Source organism: Anthonomus grandis, chromosome 7 (genome assembly GCF_022605725.1).
Source record: "Anthonomus grandis grandis chromosome 7, icAntGran1.3, whole genome shotgun sequence".
Lineage (NCBI taxonomy): Eukaryota > Metazoa > Arthropoda > Insecta > Coleoptera > Curculionidae > Anthonomus > Anthonomus grandis.
The window spans coordinates 27,327,796-27,347,294 of NC_065552.1; the positions used below are offsets into that span (position 1 = coordinate 27,327,796).

General features: G+C 32.2%; 2 protein-coding genes across 8 annotated transcripts in view; one reads left to right on the forward strand and one right to left on the reverse strand.

Moving 5' to 3' along the window:
- The window catches only part of LOC126738963 (choline/ethanolaminephosphotransferase 1), a 32,712-nt gene extending 21,692 nt beyond the window's left edge, over positions 1 to 11,020 (forward strand). For 3 of the 7 annotated variants that reach the window (XM_050444460.1, XM_050444465.1, XM_050444466.1), the window contains exon 8: positions 3,277 to 3,781. In XM_050444460.1, coding sequence (XP_050300417.1) covers positions 3,277 to 3,495 — 219 coding nt within the window. In that variant the 3' untranslated portion in view covers positions 3,496 to 3,781. Of the gene's footprint in view, positions 1 to 3,276; positions 3,782 to 10,832 lie in introns of those variants that run through there. The other 4 variants (XM_050444463.1, XM_050444464.1, XM_050444462.1 and 1 more) reach the window with 3 other exon arrangements.
- A 3,503-nt stretch (positions 11,021 to 14,523) lies between these two features.
- The window catches only part of LOC126738962 (uncharacterized), a 42,635-nt gene continuing 37,659 nt past the window's right edge, over positions 14,524 to 19,499 (reverse strand). The window contains exon 11 of the mRNA XM_050444459.1: positions 14,524 to 14,682. Within this exon, the coding sequence (XP_050300416.1) occupies positions 14,594 to 14,682 (89 nt within the window). The 3' untranslated portion in view covers positions 14,524 to 14,593. The remainder of the gene's footprint in view (positions 14,683 to 19,499) is intronic.

A 19,499-nucleotide genomic window follows, 5' to 3' on the forward strand; every position in this document is an offset into this window, starting at 1 on the left:
ATAAATAATTTATCATCATTAACAATAAAACATATATAACCTTAATTATTATGAATAAGGTAATCCCTTAGCTGATTTAAAGATAAATTAAATACATCAATATCAAGATTATTTATCAGGGTCCAATTCCTATCAATAGGATTATTTACACCATACACGGTTCTATGAAAGGGAATATAGAATATTGGCTAGTGTCTTAGCCGTTGGTACAGTACATTAAAACCAATTAAATTTAAGAGAATAGGACAGTCCAACATGCCATTAACAAATTTAAACACAAACAGTATGCCAAATATCTCTCTGCGAGCACTAAGTGAAGGCAAGCTTAACCGTTGTTCCATCACACTGTAATCATGGTTCTCCATTCTAATGCTCTCCCTAAAAGCTCATACTCTATAGAAAGAGAATAGAAATTTATGTTCAACACGTTCCAAGGAAATTGTGATTTTGAAAATATGGTGACCACACAACTGAGCAGTATTCCAAGACAGGCCTTACTAACGCACAGTAGAACAAAACCGAGCATCTTTGAGCCTCTTATAGATATGGAATTTATGTGGTCAACGAAGGTTAACTGTTAGGAAAATCGGCCGCGGAAACTATTGCAAGGCTTAAAACCAGAGTTTTCATATTTTAAAAATAGAAAAATGTCGATTGAAGACCAACTCGTTCAGGACGAACCTCAACGTCAAAAACTGATGAAACCGTCGACAAAATCAATGATCTCGTTCGTAAAGACCATCGCCGAATTGATTAACTCTGTGAGATGTCTGGAATATCATGGAATCCAATTTAGAGGATCGTATCTGAAGATTTACACATGAGAAGCATTGCAGCCAAATTTGTCCTTCGCCTTCTTACAGGCGATCAAAGGGAGTTTCGACTTTAAGCATGTTTTGAGCTTTAAAATCAGCTCAAAGAGGAACCCGATTTTTTTTTTCAAGGTGATTACTTACTGGTTATGAATCTTGGTATTATGAATACGACTCCTAAACAAAGCAGCAATCAAGCCAATGGAAGACAACTGACTCTTTTTTGCGCGAAAAAAGCTCGCGACAACTCAAAGACGAAGACAATGCTCATTTGTTTCTTCGATTACGGAGGTGTTGTGCACGCGGAGATCTTACCCCCGAATGATCACCCAGAAGTTTTCTTGAAGGTTTTGAAAGGATTAAGGGAGAGTATCTGGAAGAAAAGAGCAGATCTTTGGCGCATAGGCGATTGGTTCGTTTATTACGACAACGCGCCGGCCCACACCGCCCTCTTCGTAAAGCAGTTTTTAAATAAAAACGGCATGACACCGATTGTCCATCCATCCTATTCACCGTATCTAGTCCCCAGCGATTTTTTTTGGTCCCTAGACTCAAAAGGGCCATGAAAGGAAGAGCGTTTTATCACTTTAGAGGAAGAAAAATCGCCGAAAGGTCTCAAGAACATCCCAAAAAGTGAATTTGAAAAATGTTTCGAAGAATCGTTTGGAGAAGTGCGTTGTGGTTAATGGGAAATTATTTGAAGGCGATTAAGATTTGGTGTCAAAATATAACGAAATAAAGAAGTTTTGAGTAAATTTCCGTATCTTTTGGAGGGGTCGTATTACAGCTATATGATCGTGGAAAATTTAATATTTTATTTTATTTTAAAACTGTATTAAGGATTATTTTAAAAAATATTCGTAATATACAGGGTGTCTCAAAGGTCTGTACAAACTCCTAGGGCATATTCCTGAGGTCAAAATAACCCGATTTAAAACAAATTACCTTAATCCAAAGTTGCTTTCTTTCTTAGTTACAGGGTGTTAAATTTAGAAAATAAAAATCGATTTTGCGACATACCACTTTGAAAATTGGTACCTATGCGTGTACCAATTACCACCGATTTCCAAATCGGTGTATACCAAATCATCAAACATTTGCTGCTATTGAGAGACGCCTTCGCGAAACCGTTAGTGTTACTCCTGTAACTGTCAATTATGGCCGGCACCATATGATAAGGACTCCTCAGATGAAGGAACAAATTTTGGGAAGAATCCATGAAGATCCTTCATTAAGCACCAGACGCTTACAACGCTTATGCAACAACGTTTGGGTTTCTGTCAATTTGTTAGTGAAAACAGACAAAAAAATTTAAATTTTGCTAAGCAAATTTTGTTTACAGATGAAGCATGCCTTACGAGAAATGGTCAATGTCACTAAAGTAACTCATTTTCAGCATGAGTTTACGATCAATGTGTGGGCGGGAATCATTGGCAATTTTATAATAGGTCCTGTAATTTTACCACCAAGGCTAACTGGTGTGAATTATTTAGAACATTTACAAAGTACGCTGCCAGATTTATTAGAATTACCATTACAACTTCGGCAAGATATGTGGTTCATGCATGATGGTACTCCACCGCATTTCACTTTAAATGTTCGGGATTATTTGCATCAACAATATCCAAATAGATGGATTGGAAGAGGAAATGACGCTCCTGTAAACTGGCCACCACGCTCACCGGACTTGACCCCATTAGATTATTTTTGTGAGGGTCTTTAAAAACGACGGTGTACTCTAGAGCAATTAATACAAAAGAAGAGTCATGGACAATGATTCAAAATGCAGCCAACATACTGAAGAACGATGAGAAGTTGATACAAAGAGTACTTTTTAAGGTTTTGCGCCGAGAATATGTGTATTCATGTTGACAGGTCATTTTGAACAATTGTAAAATGTTTATAATAATTAAAATTACTTTAAATTACTATTTCTCAATAAATTTAAAAAATCTTACTAAAACTACGTTAAAAGTAACAACACAAAAAATTTCATTCCAATTTTTTATTATTTCGGGGCGGCATCAAAGACTAAAATACGAAATAACTTGGTAACGGCAAATTTTACTGGGTTTCAACAAAGGTACTTTTTTACTCAAAAGCGTTAGGGAAATTGTTTTCTTTAGAAACAAAATTCAAACCATACTTGCAAACCAACTTTCAAAGTGGTATATCGCAAAATGCCGTAATAACATCGATTTCTATTTTTTAAATTTAACACGGTATAACTAAGAAACGAAGCAACTTTGGACTAAGGTAAGTTGCTTTAAATCGGTTTATTTTGACCTCAGTAATATGTCCTAGAATTTTGTAGAGACGTTTTAGACCACAACACCCTGTATGTAGCACATTATAATTGCAAGCACAAGTTCCGCTTGAATTACCGGCTGTTTATATATTTTGATTTGTTTATAAAAGCTTATCTCTTATATAGAAAAAAACCTGATTCTTGACAATTTTCTAGGTGTGGGTAACTTTGGACCTTTTGATCTACTGTTACCGTGTCTGTCACGAAATCTGCGCTTATCTACGCGTCGAACTCTTCCGTATTCCGTATCCTGGTGGGCCTCAGAAAGTCTACGCGGAGCAACCGTCGATGCAACACGGCGGATCCGAAAAAAACGGTACGAAATCACAATACAAAGTTAAGACGCGCAGTACTTCCAAAAATGCCAGGCTTTAGTCCATTTAATTGATTTATTTATTTATACGATAATTATGTGGTGTTGTGTCGTGTTGTATAGTGTTAAAGGTTTTTAGGAATATTCTTTTGAGTTTTTTTGATTGGGTTTATTTGGCTATTTTTCTGGTCCGGTGGTCGAAAATATATTTGTAATAGGTTTTTTTTTAAATTTATCAATAATTAAAAGCGATTTTTGTTAAGTATAAAATTGTAAAAACTAACTACAATTATATTAACCTTTGTTTAAAATAAAATATTGATTGGAAATATACTAGTAGAGGTTATAGTTTCATATGTATTATATCTAGCACTAATATCAGAACTATTCGAATAGATCTTACATTAATCGTTGTTTTAAAACTTTCGATTTTTTTATTGGGTAATTAGGATGTTGTATTACAGGGTTAAGATTGATTTTTGCAAGGAAGGACTTGAAGCATTAATAATGACATAAAAATCATTTTTGCCTGAGCATTAAATTCTAAAACACGTTATTTCAGTAATTTTAAATAATATTTGCAAAACCTTCATCATTAAAAAAGCAAAATAACATTCGACAAACAAAAAATTCAAAATTTTCGGATAAATAAAATTACTACTCTTATATTGCGTACCCATTCAAATACTCGACCTCTTGTTGCCAAATCATTAAATTGTTTTATCACCATTGTATTTTCTTTTAAGAGCTTGTCTTTATTAGTCATTTTGAACAAATGGGTGTATCAGATGTGAATAGGTCTAATCCATACAAATTTTTTATTGATTTTTCTCATAACAGATACAATAACCTGTCTGCAATAATTTTGTGATTAAAAAACACTGCTCATTGAAAAATATCGTATTTAAGTTATTACATACTATTAGACAATAATCCACAAAGAGTCCTCACAAAGAAGATACATTGTGTCGGGAAAGCACACATCCTTCTGTACTGCCATATTTCGTACAAAACTTTTGTTTTGAGAAAACACGTTACATATGTAATAATCAATATTGTCCTAAATTAGGTACTTAATTATTTAAAAAGATTTTAGGGTAGAAAAGTTTGTTCGGGATTGATTAGTGATTTGAATAGGGATTGGCAGAATGATTGAATAGTTATCTTAAAGATAATTCCATCTCTCTTTATTGTAGTACCAACATTTTTAACCCAGTAACTGCAATTTTTTTTGTTAAACCCGATTTTTTCCAATAAATACGTATAATTCATTGAAAAATAAACTTCATTTGCCTGTATTTTCAAAACCTGTAATTTTTTCACGTTTTTATGATGAAGCCCCATTTGGGGATCATGGCGGATACTATGTTTAATAATAACAAAAATACAAGGTTAGTAAAAGCTATATCTTTATTACAAAATATTGACAAAAAGCAATTAGGTTGAATGCCAAGCAACTACACATTCGACATGTAAACATTACATTTCGAACACTGTACATTTGATTTGCAGACTGCGCATTTCCTTTGGTTGCCTTCAGTTCTTTCTAGGTAATGTCTAACTTGACCTCGTCTTATTGGCACTCGCTTTTTTGAGTCTGAAAGCGAGTTCACACTTAAAAGAGCTTTGCCTACAGCTCTCCTGAAGTCTAATAATGGAGCAGTACCATTTGCAATACAATAGACTGCATGAGCATTTACGAGAGCGATATCAGTTGTATTTGTAAATAATTTTAAATCTATATTTTTGGATATTCCAGTTTAGTTTGTCTACTCCCCCCATATATTTATTGTACTTAGCTATATAACGTTGGGCTGAAGCAAAAGTACTTAGTACCTTTTTTTCGTTTCGTGACCATCTAGCTACTTTGGCTATTGGTAGAACCTCTTCAATATATCCTGTAATCAAAATATCTCTGCTTTTCTTTTTTTATCTCATCAGTTTTTAAAGGGCAAGGTCCCATTGGGATGCTGCGCACTGTTCCAGAAGCGCAGATCTTATCAGATAGCTCTCTCATAAGGTGACTAACTGGTAAAAAAGTTATGAAAAACAGTGATCAGATGGATTTTCGATAATTTCCATTTTTTTAAGATAACAGAAGAACCTAGACTCACACTGCTAGCAGTATCGGCTTTTTTGCCCTCATATACTTCAGTATCAAACCAAAACTTGTCTTTGAGCAGCGCATCGCCCAGTTCTTGAACCCAAATCGAATAGGTTTTCCCTAGGTTAAATTGTTTTAGGTAATGATGACCAAAATACCGCACCATTTGTTCGTCAAAACTCAAACAAAGTTGCGACTAAAAACACCAAATCTCATGCGTAATTTATTAAACCTGTCAATGATGGGTCTTATTTTATAAAGCTTGACACGATCTTCTGGCTTGGCAGGTATATGTTAATTGTCATTGAAATTTATATTTCTTTTTGTTTCTAAGCCTGCATTTTCTTAAAATTTGAATATTTATATATTCATCTTCTGACCTTGTCAAATGTCACTTGTTCTTGTGAAGTTCTTGAAGAATTATATTCAGTCAATATAACTAGCATCGAAACTACTTTCTATACTCTACACAAGTGAACAAATTGTGAAAAGTCAATTCATGCCTGTTGTTCTCAGCTGCATAAATTGCACTTTGTCTAACAATATAAGTCATCAAGCTTTCATCAAAGAATAGATCAAAAACTTCGACTGGTAATTTACCGAGAATTTCGAACTTAATTTTTTGCCGGCGGATATCGCCTGCCTACTGAGCTTCACTGGATTAGCCAATACAGTAAAACTGGCTTTTTCTACCTGTTACCAGGATGGAAGTTGGAAGGAAAGCAGGAAGAAATTTTAGGTCTCTTGGCGCTTGTAAAGTGGTTTTCGATCTTACCTGTTTTGAAGTAGAACAGCTTGGCTGCGGCTGATCAGATTTGGATGTCTCCTCAGCATCTGTGAGACCGTGAAGTTCAATATTTCCTGGAAGGTCTCGGGAACGGAATCACCTAAGACATCCTCATCTAGATTTTCAGAATCTGTTAGGCAATCTACGCGGGCGGGTGAAACATCAACAATGCCTAAAAAGAAAAAAAATTACATCACATGTAACATCCCCATTTGGGTATCGGAAAAAAAGGACCCTATATCAACAAATAGTAATATGAAAATGTAAATATATTAAAAGAACAACTTACCAGTCACGAATCTTCACAATTAGCTAAGTATGTCAATATTTGCGCCACTAAAATTTATCGGAATTTCATAAATCGTGTAGTTGCCAAACTTTCAAAAAAGCGAAATCCCCAAATGGGGATCGTGGCAGCTAATGGGTTAATAACATAATGACGCTGAGTAGCAATAAAAAAATCCAAGGTACTGTTTTTGGTCCTTTAAAATTCTAGTGGTAATTCGGTGCGCTATTTTCGGCGAGCAGTAAAAATTGAAACATCAAAATCATCGTGGACATCTTTATTTAACCCTATTATGTAGTTTAACAAGTGCTATCGGCAATAAAAATAATATAGAACTTTTTGTAGACCTGCGTTTTATGAAAGTATAACAAACTGAAAAAAATTACATAAAAGATAAAATATAAGACTCTTCGTGCTAAACTAACTTCCTGGTCGTCAACGGTTACTTTTGGGAGCAGTCTTAGTAGCCGGTTTCTTAGTGATTTTGGTTGACTTCAGCGGCTTCTTATCGTTCGACCACTTTTTTCCGATTTTCTTGTCGGCAGTCAACTGCTTTTTTGCCACTTGAATTTTCTTCTTTGTCCGAGCTCCATTGTCTGTGGGATGGTGAGTGCAGACTTGCGACGCTTGCAACCACGAGTCTTAGTACTCATTTCAGTCTTAGTACTAAGACCGAGTTCCATTCGTTCTTCGTTTAAAGCACTCATGTCAACAGAGAATAATACGTGAGAAACTACTCGATTAGATGACAATATAAGTGTTTTTGGATCAGACAGCGGTGCAGTTGTTGCCAAATTGGATATTGCCACTGCGGTTGATGAATCAGTTGTTGGTTTAAGGACTGCTACACTAGCGTCGTCTTCGTATGGACGATCAGTTACAGATGAAGCCAAGATATCCAGAAATGGCCAAAGACATGTGGCTCTGAATCTACATTAATAGTATACATCGACTAGGCATTAGAATATCTCTTCACTGCGCCGAAAACGCCTTTGTCAAGCGATTCCGGTTTGTGGCTGGTGTGTGGAGGTACTGTCAATACATCGATATTGTGTTGCTTGCAGAAATTTAATCTTGCAATAGCCATATGCGATTCCTGGTTGTACAGAATCAGCAAAGTCTTTTGACTACTTTTGATTATGGGAAATAGCTATTTAGTTTTATGAACTGAGCTTAAGAAAGTTTCGTTCATGTTACACATTTTTATTTTATGTGTTGTGTAGATCTCTTCATATAAATCAAAGAAGTTTTTGACTACAGGTGGATTGAATGCTGCTGATACTGATACAATCAATTGATAAGATAGGGTTTTAAGTATTTTGGGTTGTTACATTTCCTGCAATAGTGTGATTCAAGAGTAGTGAAACTTTCAGTATGGCTTTTAACTTTTTTTCTGGCTCCTGCGATGTTTTATTACCTGGCGCTTTATAACCACACTTGGTATGGTATCTCGATCCTCACAAAGGTGTGCAATAGGATTTTTAGGGCGAAGTGTACGTTATGTGCGACGTCGCTGGTAGATTATTCTCAGAGAAAGTATTGCACGGCCCCTTATCTCGTCTCCAACAAGATTAAATTTAAAGTAATTATAATAAATATTTAATAAATAATACACACTTATTCAGCTAAACTTATTAGGGAAAAGAAAATTACAGTATTGGCCATTATGGTTGGGACTTTGAAGAATTTAAAATATTTCTGATTAGTTTTCGTTAATTGTATAATCTTATTAACTTAACTATTGCATACTGCAGACCAAAGATAAGTAATGGTAATATATGCATAACACAACTAGCAGCTGAGCTTTGGAATCAAAAATAGGCTGGACAAAATACTTGGATTAAAATATTTTAATTCTTAAAAAATATACAGAACTCAAATTTCTTACCTTAAATATTATACTAGTGTGATAACCTCTTACATTAACTACTTGAATTCTTCCAGGCATTGATTCAATTAAATTTTCTATTATTGTCCTGTCTATACTGGCCCGGCCTTCAAGAACTTTTGAAGAAAACTGAAACTTTTGCTAAAATAATTTGTCTTTAAATATTTTTTTCTTGTTCCAACCATGCCTTAATGAACTTTGGAGTGTGCTTAGGATCGCTGTCCTGTTGAAACACAAAATAAACTGGCATTGATTGAAATTTGTAGGGCTCCATTACCCGGTCCATTTTTCCTACCACCCGATGAAGAGGCACCGTATCATACCAAGAAAAGCATTGTTAATTGTTTGGTCGAATATACTTTTTACTCAATCTTTGGCCCTTTGGTCGCCGAACATGTACTCTTCTATCATTAGAAAATAGATTATATTTGGATTCGCCGCTGACCAGTACCTTCGTCCACGTACACTGTCCAGTTAAGGTGATTTAGTGCAAATTGTAAGCGTAGCTTTATGTTCTTCTTCCGCAGTAAGGGTCTGTAGTTGAGGCTACTAGAACATAGTCTTCTTCGTACTGTCCTTGCCAAGATATTGGAAAGGCTCACTTTCATTTGTAAAATTTTGGATGAAGAAAAAATGGGTCATTATGAGCAATATTTAAAATTCGCTTATCTACCTGGGCATTAGTAGATTTAGGCCTTCCAAAGCTTTTTCCTGGAGTCGTATGACCAAATATTGTGTATCTTTTAATGATTCGTGAGACGATGTTCTTTGGAACTTTCAATCTTGCTGAAATATTACGCTGCTTAATACCCTGTTTGTAGAAGTCTATAATTCTTTGGCGAATATCGCTAGAATATGATTTTCCTTTTGCCATCTTAACAGAAATGTAACAAATATTTTGCTAATTAATAATCAAATAAATAAATTTAACTGGCTTGAACACTGGCTATTCAAAAACTGCAAATACATATTTATAAGTTTTAAATAAACAGTTTCAAGCATTTTGACCAGGACATAAATTGAAAATATTTTTTATTGTCCAAACAAAGATAAGCCAAAAATATATTCTGTGGTATTTTGTTTATTTGATTTGATTGCTATTTTTAGGAAGCATAATAATGCAAAATTGAAAAACTCCGACCATTATGGCCAATACTGTACATAGAAATAAGGTTAATGCATTTCAAAGCATTTTAAAACGCACTACAAAAGGTTTACAAAGAAACAAGAAAAGTCGTTACAGAAAATATTTCAAAATTAAACTTTTCTGAGCAAAACTCTAGTCCGGTGTGATAATCTCGAATATTAAGGGCTCGCATACAATTTGGATTTTGTATGGATGGTAAAGTAAGTTCTGCTCGTAGTGGTATAACTTAATCTTAGATTTAAGCTTCGTCGTTGCAGGGATCTTCGAGGACTCGCGAGCAGTTCTGGCATTGCCATCTCTTTTCTATTATGTTGAACCGCTAATTTCAAAGTTCCTAACCCAAGTATGAACAGCTTTGTTAGACGGAACTGAAGTGCTAGGCGACAAATGGTAGTGTAAACGAAATGCTTGTTGTACAGGGACATAACTTTTCATATTTTTGTAATAAGCTTTCACAGCAAATGCGCGTTGTTCACCTGACCATTTCTCCATCATAACTGAAGTTATTTAGATTCACAAGTGGCAAGCTCGCGGCTTCCCTATTTTTTCGCCAGAAACGTTACCAAATCGTGCCGTTTCACCCAGTATTTGTGAGTTCTATTTGTATTGACTATTTTTATGTACCGGTTTCTAAAGCGTTGGATACATGGTCAGTTTGTGTCAATGTCATCAAATGCCTTTGTCTAGAAGAGGCATTTGATGACATTTATTTGGTCAGTTTTAGTCTTAAGCCTACGATGTATCTATTTAAAAAATGATAAAGTATTTTACTAATACAGTCGTGTTTCTGAAAATAAACATCGTTACTATTAACTGTTGATTTGTTTAAGCATGTTTTAATATTTGTTGGATAACAGACTAATTTCATTTATATGGGTAAGACTTATTCACCTGAACGATAAAATATATTTTTTTTTACATATATTTATGTCATACGCACATGAATCACAAATAAATATTATTAAGTTTGTATCATGCTCCGTGTTTTTATTTATATATTATAAATTAAAAAAATAAGATAATAATGATACCAAATGTGCTGTGTATGTTTTAGTTAGTGATCGATGATGTCAATTTTGTCGGTGACCCTAACTTATTTTAATAATAATTATATTGTTACAATGTACAGTTTGATATAAAAAATAATGGGTAAATATTGACTACTTTGTTTCTTTAACCCTCAAAAGGAGTTTAACGGGAGCAAAGTCAATTTTTTCAGATGAAGACGCGACCGCTTCGCTATTGGCTGAGGAGCTATGATGACCGCCCCTCCGCCCTTTCAGCTTGTTAAACTCGAATAGTATTGAGATTTATTTTATAGTATTAAGGCTTATTTACTTATATAGTTTTTAAATAAAATACCTTTATAATATAATACCATTTATTTAAAACGTTCAAGAGTCAAAAAAAAATAATAATACAAAGATATCTTTGGCGATGTTCCTCATTATTTATGAAAGAACATATTTCGATATTTATTAACACTCATACCTAACAATAAATAGAAAAAGGTTGAATTTAAATGCACTATAAAAAAAATATTAAAAATACATACACATATACATGTTCCTCCTTAAGTCTACGCTCTATATTTGGTGTTTTCAATCTTATAAATTTTAAATATCATTAAAAAGTGATATTTTATTTAAGGTACATCGATTATCCGAATAGCTATTTAAATCGAATAACTATTAATTACCGAATATTAATTTTAAAAATTATGATTAAATTTCGAGAGTTCGCTTCTATACGGATATCACAATCTTCAATATCGACTCGTAACTAAGTATAATAATAATATATTTTTTTTATGACGTTTAAAATGAAATTCTTCACACCAGCCTTACAAATAGTTTGCAGAATTGGGTAATTTTACAATTTTCACATGGCTTAAAAATGTATTTTTAACAATATTATACAGGGTAAGTATTATTTCCTTGTGTTTGACTATTATTAACGATTTTGAAGCACATTGATTTCGCGCGCACCCTACTAGCGTTGACACGCAACATCTTAAGTTAGTTGCTCGCTTGCTCTAGTTATGGCTTGTGCTCCAATGAGCAATTTGCCAGCACAATTTGGGAAAACTGTCAGATATGTAACCACGCGAATAGGGTCAGGTACTAACGGGTACCCCTTTCCGTCTAAAAAAGGGTCTAGGAAAGAAATTCGAAGAATAGGAAAGGACGAAGAACAACCACGTGTTGACTGGGTGAAGGATGACGTGTAAGTGCTTTAGTCAGTTGTGTTGTTAGTTATCTTTAACGCAAATTGCTGCGACATGTTTTTAAATTCTTGAACAAGAGACGTGTGAATAACAATCAATCAAAAACCATTTTCAAGCCGTGCAAATCTGGTATCAACCAAGATTGAGAACCAGTGACCTATTTACAACTTCTGTAATTCGATTTATGTATTCGTCCTAGACACCCACAATTTTTTTATGAAAATCTTAAGAGAGTTTTGTAGAGCATTTTTGACTTCCGTCTAAACGAATCGAGTTTCATGACTTGGCGGTTAATTAATTATCACACCCCTCTTGCTCAAGACCTCTCAACGTGCTTTCCTTTTTAAATTTCAATATAAAAAAACAAATAAAGATGTTGCGTCTCAATGCCGTGAGAGCGAGCCCCTAGCGATGCTTCAGTACCGCATAGAACAAACAACATTCAAAAATGTGTGGCACCAATAAGATTTTTCTTAAATTTACCACGCACTTAGAAAATTTAATCAATAACATTGGTTTATCTATACTTTATCATACAGGACAACAAAAATCTAAAAAGTAGTCCCAAAACACAAAGGTGCGGTTTATACGGGATGGTTCAAAGTTCTGGGGATCAAAGGCGTCGGTTTCCCAGGTACGGAGTATTAATTTAAAAAAAAGTTTTTAAATTCTTTTATTAGTCAAATATTTTTGGAAATTTAACTTAAACGTTTATAGTTTATTTAAACAATTGATAAATTTCTACTGGACCAACTAGATTTGATCCAAAAATTCCCAGGAATGTTACAGCAAGAAAGTAGTTTGCTTTTTGAAGAGGAAAATGTAACTCTGTAGTGTTTCTGCAAAGTTTTCCGACAAACAATACCTTGTCTTGAACTGTCTCTAAACTCAACAGCAAAAACTAAAAATTCGTAGAAATCATTCTAAAAAGTTGCATTTAATTATGAAATAGCCTAGATTAGTAAAATGGAATATTTTTTTGTTAAATAATCTGATGCAATTCATTTGGATGATTTTTATGCAAATTTACTTATCTACTTGCTTGGTACACCCTCGGAAATTCTGAATGAAATATAATTAGCCAAGTAGGTATCTCTTAATTGTTTAAATAAACCATATTCATTAAAAAAAATTCTTTTGCTTCTAATATATAATCTTGAGGAAATTAGATTTAGTTAATAAGATGAATGTAGTGAGCGTGAATTTGTGTGATTCTCCGCATAGAAGCACAATTCTTCATATAATTGTATTATGTATGTATGACTTCAGATAATCACTATTTTGTACCATATTAATATTATCCAATTAAAATTTTTATATCTAATTATAATAAATATATAAAAAAATTGTGCAAAAAAATAGGGAATAGGAAAAAATAACATCCTACAAGATGTGGGCGCGTAAAGTGCCCTCCATATACAATATTCAAGGTAAAAACGTCTTTATATAAAAAGTTTATTTAAAAGAAATTTATTAAAATACACGCGAATTGGTTCGTGTTTTTGTCGTTTCTCTCTTATGGAATGCAAAATTTTTAACAATAAATCCGTTAAAAAATTTGGTCTCTCTCTTAAACGCTATTTTATATACTTTTACTGATTTACTAAGTAATAAAAGGATATTTACAATAATAAGAAACTATTAATTTTCTATCTAGATGGACTTATTAAGATTATGCTGGTTGGTAGAGGAGGATTCTATAAAGGCTTATTTTTAAAACATCGCCGTTACCTCCCGATTCAACCCTAGTGATGAAATAATACTCTTATAACGTGGGCTATTATTAGTTTGAGGAATAATTATTTAGTAATCCTGTGCATTTTTGAGTAAAAGATATAATCATATTTTAATATAAAATTAAAATTGATTTTCACCTATTGGTTGAATTAAATAGGAAAATTGCTCCAAAACTTGGGTATAACTTATTTAAAAAAATATCCTTTAATGTAGTTAAGACCCTGTAAACATCATTCAGTGCAAATTAAGTATATTTGTCTAGGCTTTTATTAAAATTATATACAGAATGTACTACACTCGTGTTAAATTACAACTGAGTAATTTATAGGACTATTTTTTATTGGCTTGTACTCCACACCAACAGTAAAAATTGTGAAGAAAAAATTACGATAGCAAACACGACGATAGTAAAATTCCCATAAAAAACGTACACGAATGTAAAACATTTTGTAAATACACACATGAATCAATAAGTCTCATCACTAACCAACTGATGGCGCTACTATTGACAACATAAGTGTGGTAATAAAAATTAAAATCAAGTTTGTTGAAATGAAACTATAGAGTTTTATCTCATAAGTACTTCTTGCAGTATTAATCAATAATCCAAATTTGACACTAATATTCACAGAGGTCTTCAAGGTACCCAGCATAAGCGTTTAGGTTGATTTTAATAACATGGACATTCAGGGGTTAACTAATAAATAAGAATTTTACCCAAACATTTTCCTTTTAATCGTTTGTAGCGAAACTTATTGATCCATGTTAGAAACTTTAAATTAACTAAAATGAACACAAAAATATTTGTTGCCATATTATTTTTGATACCTAAATAGAAACATTTTGAATACGAAATATATGAATACAGTTTCAATAAATTAAGTGAAAATATGATCGATGGATAATACTACAAATCAGTGAAATGCTTTATTTAAATGCATTTGGTGTTAATGTTAGTACAGTCTTTGTATAAAAAAAAATAATTTAAATGCGCGGTTTGTACGTGAGAGTAACGCAAATGGTTTCCTTAGTTTTGGCAGTTGTATCCGGTATCAATGTTTCATCTTGAGTACCTATAAAATATATGGATTTATAAACTTTATTCGTATAAATAAAATTAACATAACATATAATAAGCCATAAAAAGTTTAAGAAAAAAAAATGAAAATTAAAAAAAAACATTTTGTTAACACGGCGCGTTAATCAAGTTGATTAAGACCATTTGAATTTTCGATGTTCGTACTATAAAAGTATTAGCTTATCAAACTTGTTCTAATACCGAACATGTTCTATTGAGATATAATAAAGTTAAGATGATTTAGCTAACTTATTATTACGGAGATTTACGATTAAGCATATTTTATTTCATAGCATGTTAATGTCTTTCAAACAAAATCATTAAAATATTAAAACATTTATACATATTCTGTTTAATTAATAAAGGCCATACAGTAAAACTAAAAAAAAAACTTGGAATTAGAACGAAATAATTTATTGTCCCAACAAATTTCAAGGCTTGAAAAAAGACAAATTGGTTGTCAAAATGTCGCCCAATTAAATCAATATTTGTCAATCACTTATAGACCAGTCATTTTGCTGTTACCCTTTTTTGATTAATTATAGTTTTTTTGGTACTAGCACATTTACTAAATAACAAATATTGACTAGTTTTGCGACCTTCAATTTAAATTATATAAGTCAAAAAAAAAATTCCTTATATGAAAAACAGTGTAAAAATTGCTACAAAAAAATTTGGCAATATAATTCTAATTCAAGATCTAATTCATTGACTAACATTGATATACATTTATTAATTTATTTGACCGATTATAGTCAAATAAATGAATGTTTTATCGTAATTAATGTTTAATCCAGTATAACACTAAATACAGTGTGTTACTTAATGGCATCTTATAACTTAAACAGGGAAATTCCTGGACCGATGTAAGCCGAAAAGCTCATGACATGGCGCTAACATGCTTGAATTTTAGGATACAGGGCATTAAAATTTTATTTTAGTTTTTTATATATTTTTCGAAAACGGATCGAACTTGACACTGAAAATTATGGCATAGAAAACACATGTTCATTTAGTTTTTTTTAGCAACCACTGAGGTAGCTATGAGTAATTATCTATATATAAGTAATTATTTAAAAAAATACTACCGCATGCACTTAAGAAAAAAATTTGATTTTTTATTAATGGTCAAATATAAACAAAAAAGTTACTTCTCACTTTTGTCGCAAAACTATGGAAGATAGAAAAATAGATTATAGATGCACCTTTCCTTTTACTGATTTGTTAATTTTGTAGGACTATATTTTTTCCCAAATAAATCTGTCTATAAATCATATCTCATCATAATCTATAAATGTAAATGTGTGTCCGGAATGTCAGCATCACGCCTAAAGTGACTATTGACGAATTAGTAAATATTGACGAATACAAGAGTAACAAAATGTGAGAAACAAGTTTATTATAAAAAATAATACATGGCATTTACATTATTTGTTAAAAAAATTAGTACAAATTCACATGAATAACATATTTTAAAATTTTACATGAAAAGCTTTGTTTTAATATTTTGAGTCAGCTCTAACTTATTTCGTGCCTCTTCATATTTATCGCATTTAATTAGAATATGAAATACAGTAAGCTGAATTTTGCACATTGATTGATTGTGATATTTTAGTGTGACCTATTAAAAGTCTTGCTAATTTAACTCTATCTTTTCTGGAAAAATTTACTGTCTCTTGTCAAAATATTTTTTTTTGATGAAATATAATTTGTTGTTTTCATCTTACAGCTCCACTATTCTTGTACTACATTTTTGACAAGAATAAATAATTTACTTTTTCTTTGGCTAACGTATCCGCTTTAGTATGCCCTATTATTCTAATGTGACTAGGAATTGATAGGAACGAAATGTCGAAATTATGTATAAATTTGATTTCTAACTATGAAAGAAATTATTTTTAAAAATATGTTTGCATAAACTGCATCTTGAAAAGTTGCCGTCGGTCACTACCAGCGTTATTGTCTTGTTGTAAACCTGATAACATTGACGCTTATTTATTATTTTTATGATTATTGTTGACATTTAATAAAATTATGTCTTATACGTTTATACGAATTTTTTGACTTAAATTGGTCCGGGAATGCTCCTTTCAAATTGTGGCATACCATTATGTCCGACAAAAGTAAAGCAACTCTGAAAATATCAAATATTTATCAAAAATAAAGTTGGCATTGGCGAATATTAAACACCTGCCAGTTTAAAAGATGTTTAAAAGAGTATGCTGCAATGACAGATTAAATATAATTGTTGTTAAATGTTAAAGAACCTTGAGCTCAATAATATGTATGCATAATACACTTTATTCGCTCAACAAAAGTAAAGCAACTTTTATGCAATAAAAATTCTATTTATTTAACAATAAAAAAACACAAAATAGACAATTTGAACTTAATTGTTAATAGGATAGCCATTATTAGCTATAGCTTTTTGCCAACGGAGTTGCATTGATGAAATTAAATTTTAAATATTAACAATCATCTCGTTGATATGGCAATTAAATCTTTGTTTGGAAATGTCGTAATACGAATATGGCGCAAATTTTTTTTCCCACAAGTTTCCCACTCCTCGATAAGACGAGATGCTTAAGGTCGTTGTCTTGTTAAAAGACGACTCGCAAAGGCATTTCCTACTCAGCATAAGGCAACATAACATTTTGAAGTATGTCCCTGTAAACCAATAGATCGAAACTATAGTCCTATCTATATTAAGCCACCCCATAAAAACACACTACCCCTTTCGTGTTTTATTGTTGGTATTGTGTACTTTGATTAGAACCTCGTAGTAACTGGATGCCTAAGACGCCACATTCTATCAGAATTGAAAATTTTATGAGAGTTTCGCCGCCGAATAATATTATTTTCCAATCTTGAACTGTCCAACTTAAGTGACTGTTATACGATAGGGGAAAATAAATAAATGATGTTGAAATGAGATTTTTCCTTTACCTCTACAGGTATGCTAACAACTTCAATGGAATCACAAGTCATGTTATTAGCCACTGTCCGATGTTTTTCTATTCATATCCAGTTTAACTCCCAATAATTTCAATTTTTCCCAGCAAAAATTTCTTTGAAATGAAAGTTTTTTATTTGTGTGCAAACTAAAGCCTCGCACGGCGATTTCTTTGCGAAATCAACGATTTCTTAACTTAACGCTGTGAAGCTTTGCTTCAACTAATCTTCGTTGGACAGTCCTCGTTCCAGTTCACGAATTTTAGCAATTATTCTTCGTCCCGACAACTACGGATTTCTTGATCTTTTTATTGTTTATCTCCTTTATTCTTCTGTCCATCTAAAGATGTAGCTTTTTCAAGCCTGTCTGATTTTGGGATTTTTTTCCACATGTCTCCATTCATTGTATCGTTTAATTATTCTAGACACACTGTATTTTGGCAAAATAAACTGCCTGGAAATATCAACCAAATGCTTTCCTTCTAAAAATGCGTCTATCACCATTTGCTTTAACTCCATTAGTTTACTCTTTAACATACTTAATGCTGTCAAAAATAAGAAAAAGCTTTATTTTTAACTCTTATATACAGGGGTACAAAATTCGGTGCAAATATTTTAAGAGTCAAAATAAAACTTTTATTCCTATAAACATGTGTCCTAAAATGCACTCTCTTAGAGCTACGGCCCGCGCAAATTGCTTGAAGAAAATTGATTATTTGGAACCGTGACTACAGTTATGCGTCAAACCTTCTCAAAAATTTGAAAATCTCGGTTTTTTGGATGCTCTTTTAATTTTCCGTCACAAAAGTGATGTTAATCTAATTTTAGGGGAGCATTCAGGGGGATTTACCCTTCTGATGATCCCTACCTTATGTTTGCGATAAGAAAATTTAAAATCTAGTCATACCATTTAGTTAAGTAAGAAAAAATCAAAAATTTTTGCATTTTTTTTTTATACAATTAATCGTTTTCGAGAAAATGTATGGTAAACGACATGGAAGCAATATTAAACTTCTAAAACTATCAAATAAAAAAACGAAGTTGGCCATGACTGCTTTCAATTTTGTCAAATCAAATTAATTGTATTGAAAAAATGCAAAAAAACATAGTTTTCGATTTTTTCATGACTAACTAGATGGTGTTCTAGATTTTCAAATCTCTTATCGGAAACATAAGATAGTAACAAGGAGACTTCATAATGGCAAGCCACCCTGATTCGTTCCCTAAAATTGCGTTTACACCATTCTTGGGACAAAATATGAGACTAGCAAATTTTCAAAAGATTTAACGCACAAATGAAGTCAGTATTCCAAATCATCAATTTGCGCGAGCTGTAGCTCTGAGGGAGTGCATTTTAGGACCCATGTTTATAGCAAAAAAAGTCTTACTTGGACTCTAACAATACGCTCTTAAAATATTTTTTTTTTAACTTATTTTGGTAAAATACAAAATTTGGTGATTTTGTATTTTACCAAAATAACACCATGTATTTTCATTCGTACCTGAAATAGACCTCTTTTTTTAGAAAAAATTTAAAAAAACTGCTTTACTTTTGTCGCGTTATTAAAGTGTATCGTTTACATTGATCATAACATACTAGTTTGTTTGATATTTGAAAGCCCTTTCATTTCTCCTAACCTTTTATACATTTTTAAACCAAATGGTGTTATACTTATATCTTCGCTAATACCAACTTCATTTTTAATAATTAAATAGTTCATACTTTCGTAAGAATTGCTTTACTTTTATCCGATACTGTATAGTTAAAAAATCATATGGTTACTATAGAACACTATATAATAACTACTTTGTAACATTTATAAGTGAGGGACATCACTCTAAATAATTAATTGATTCAAT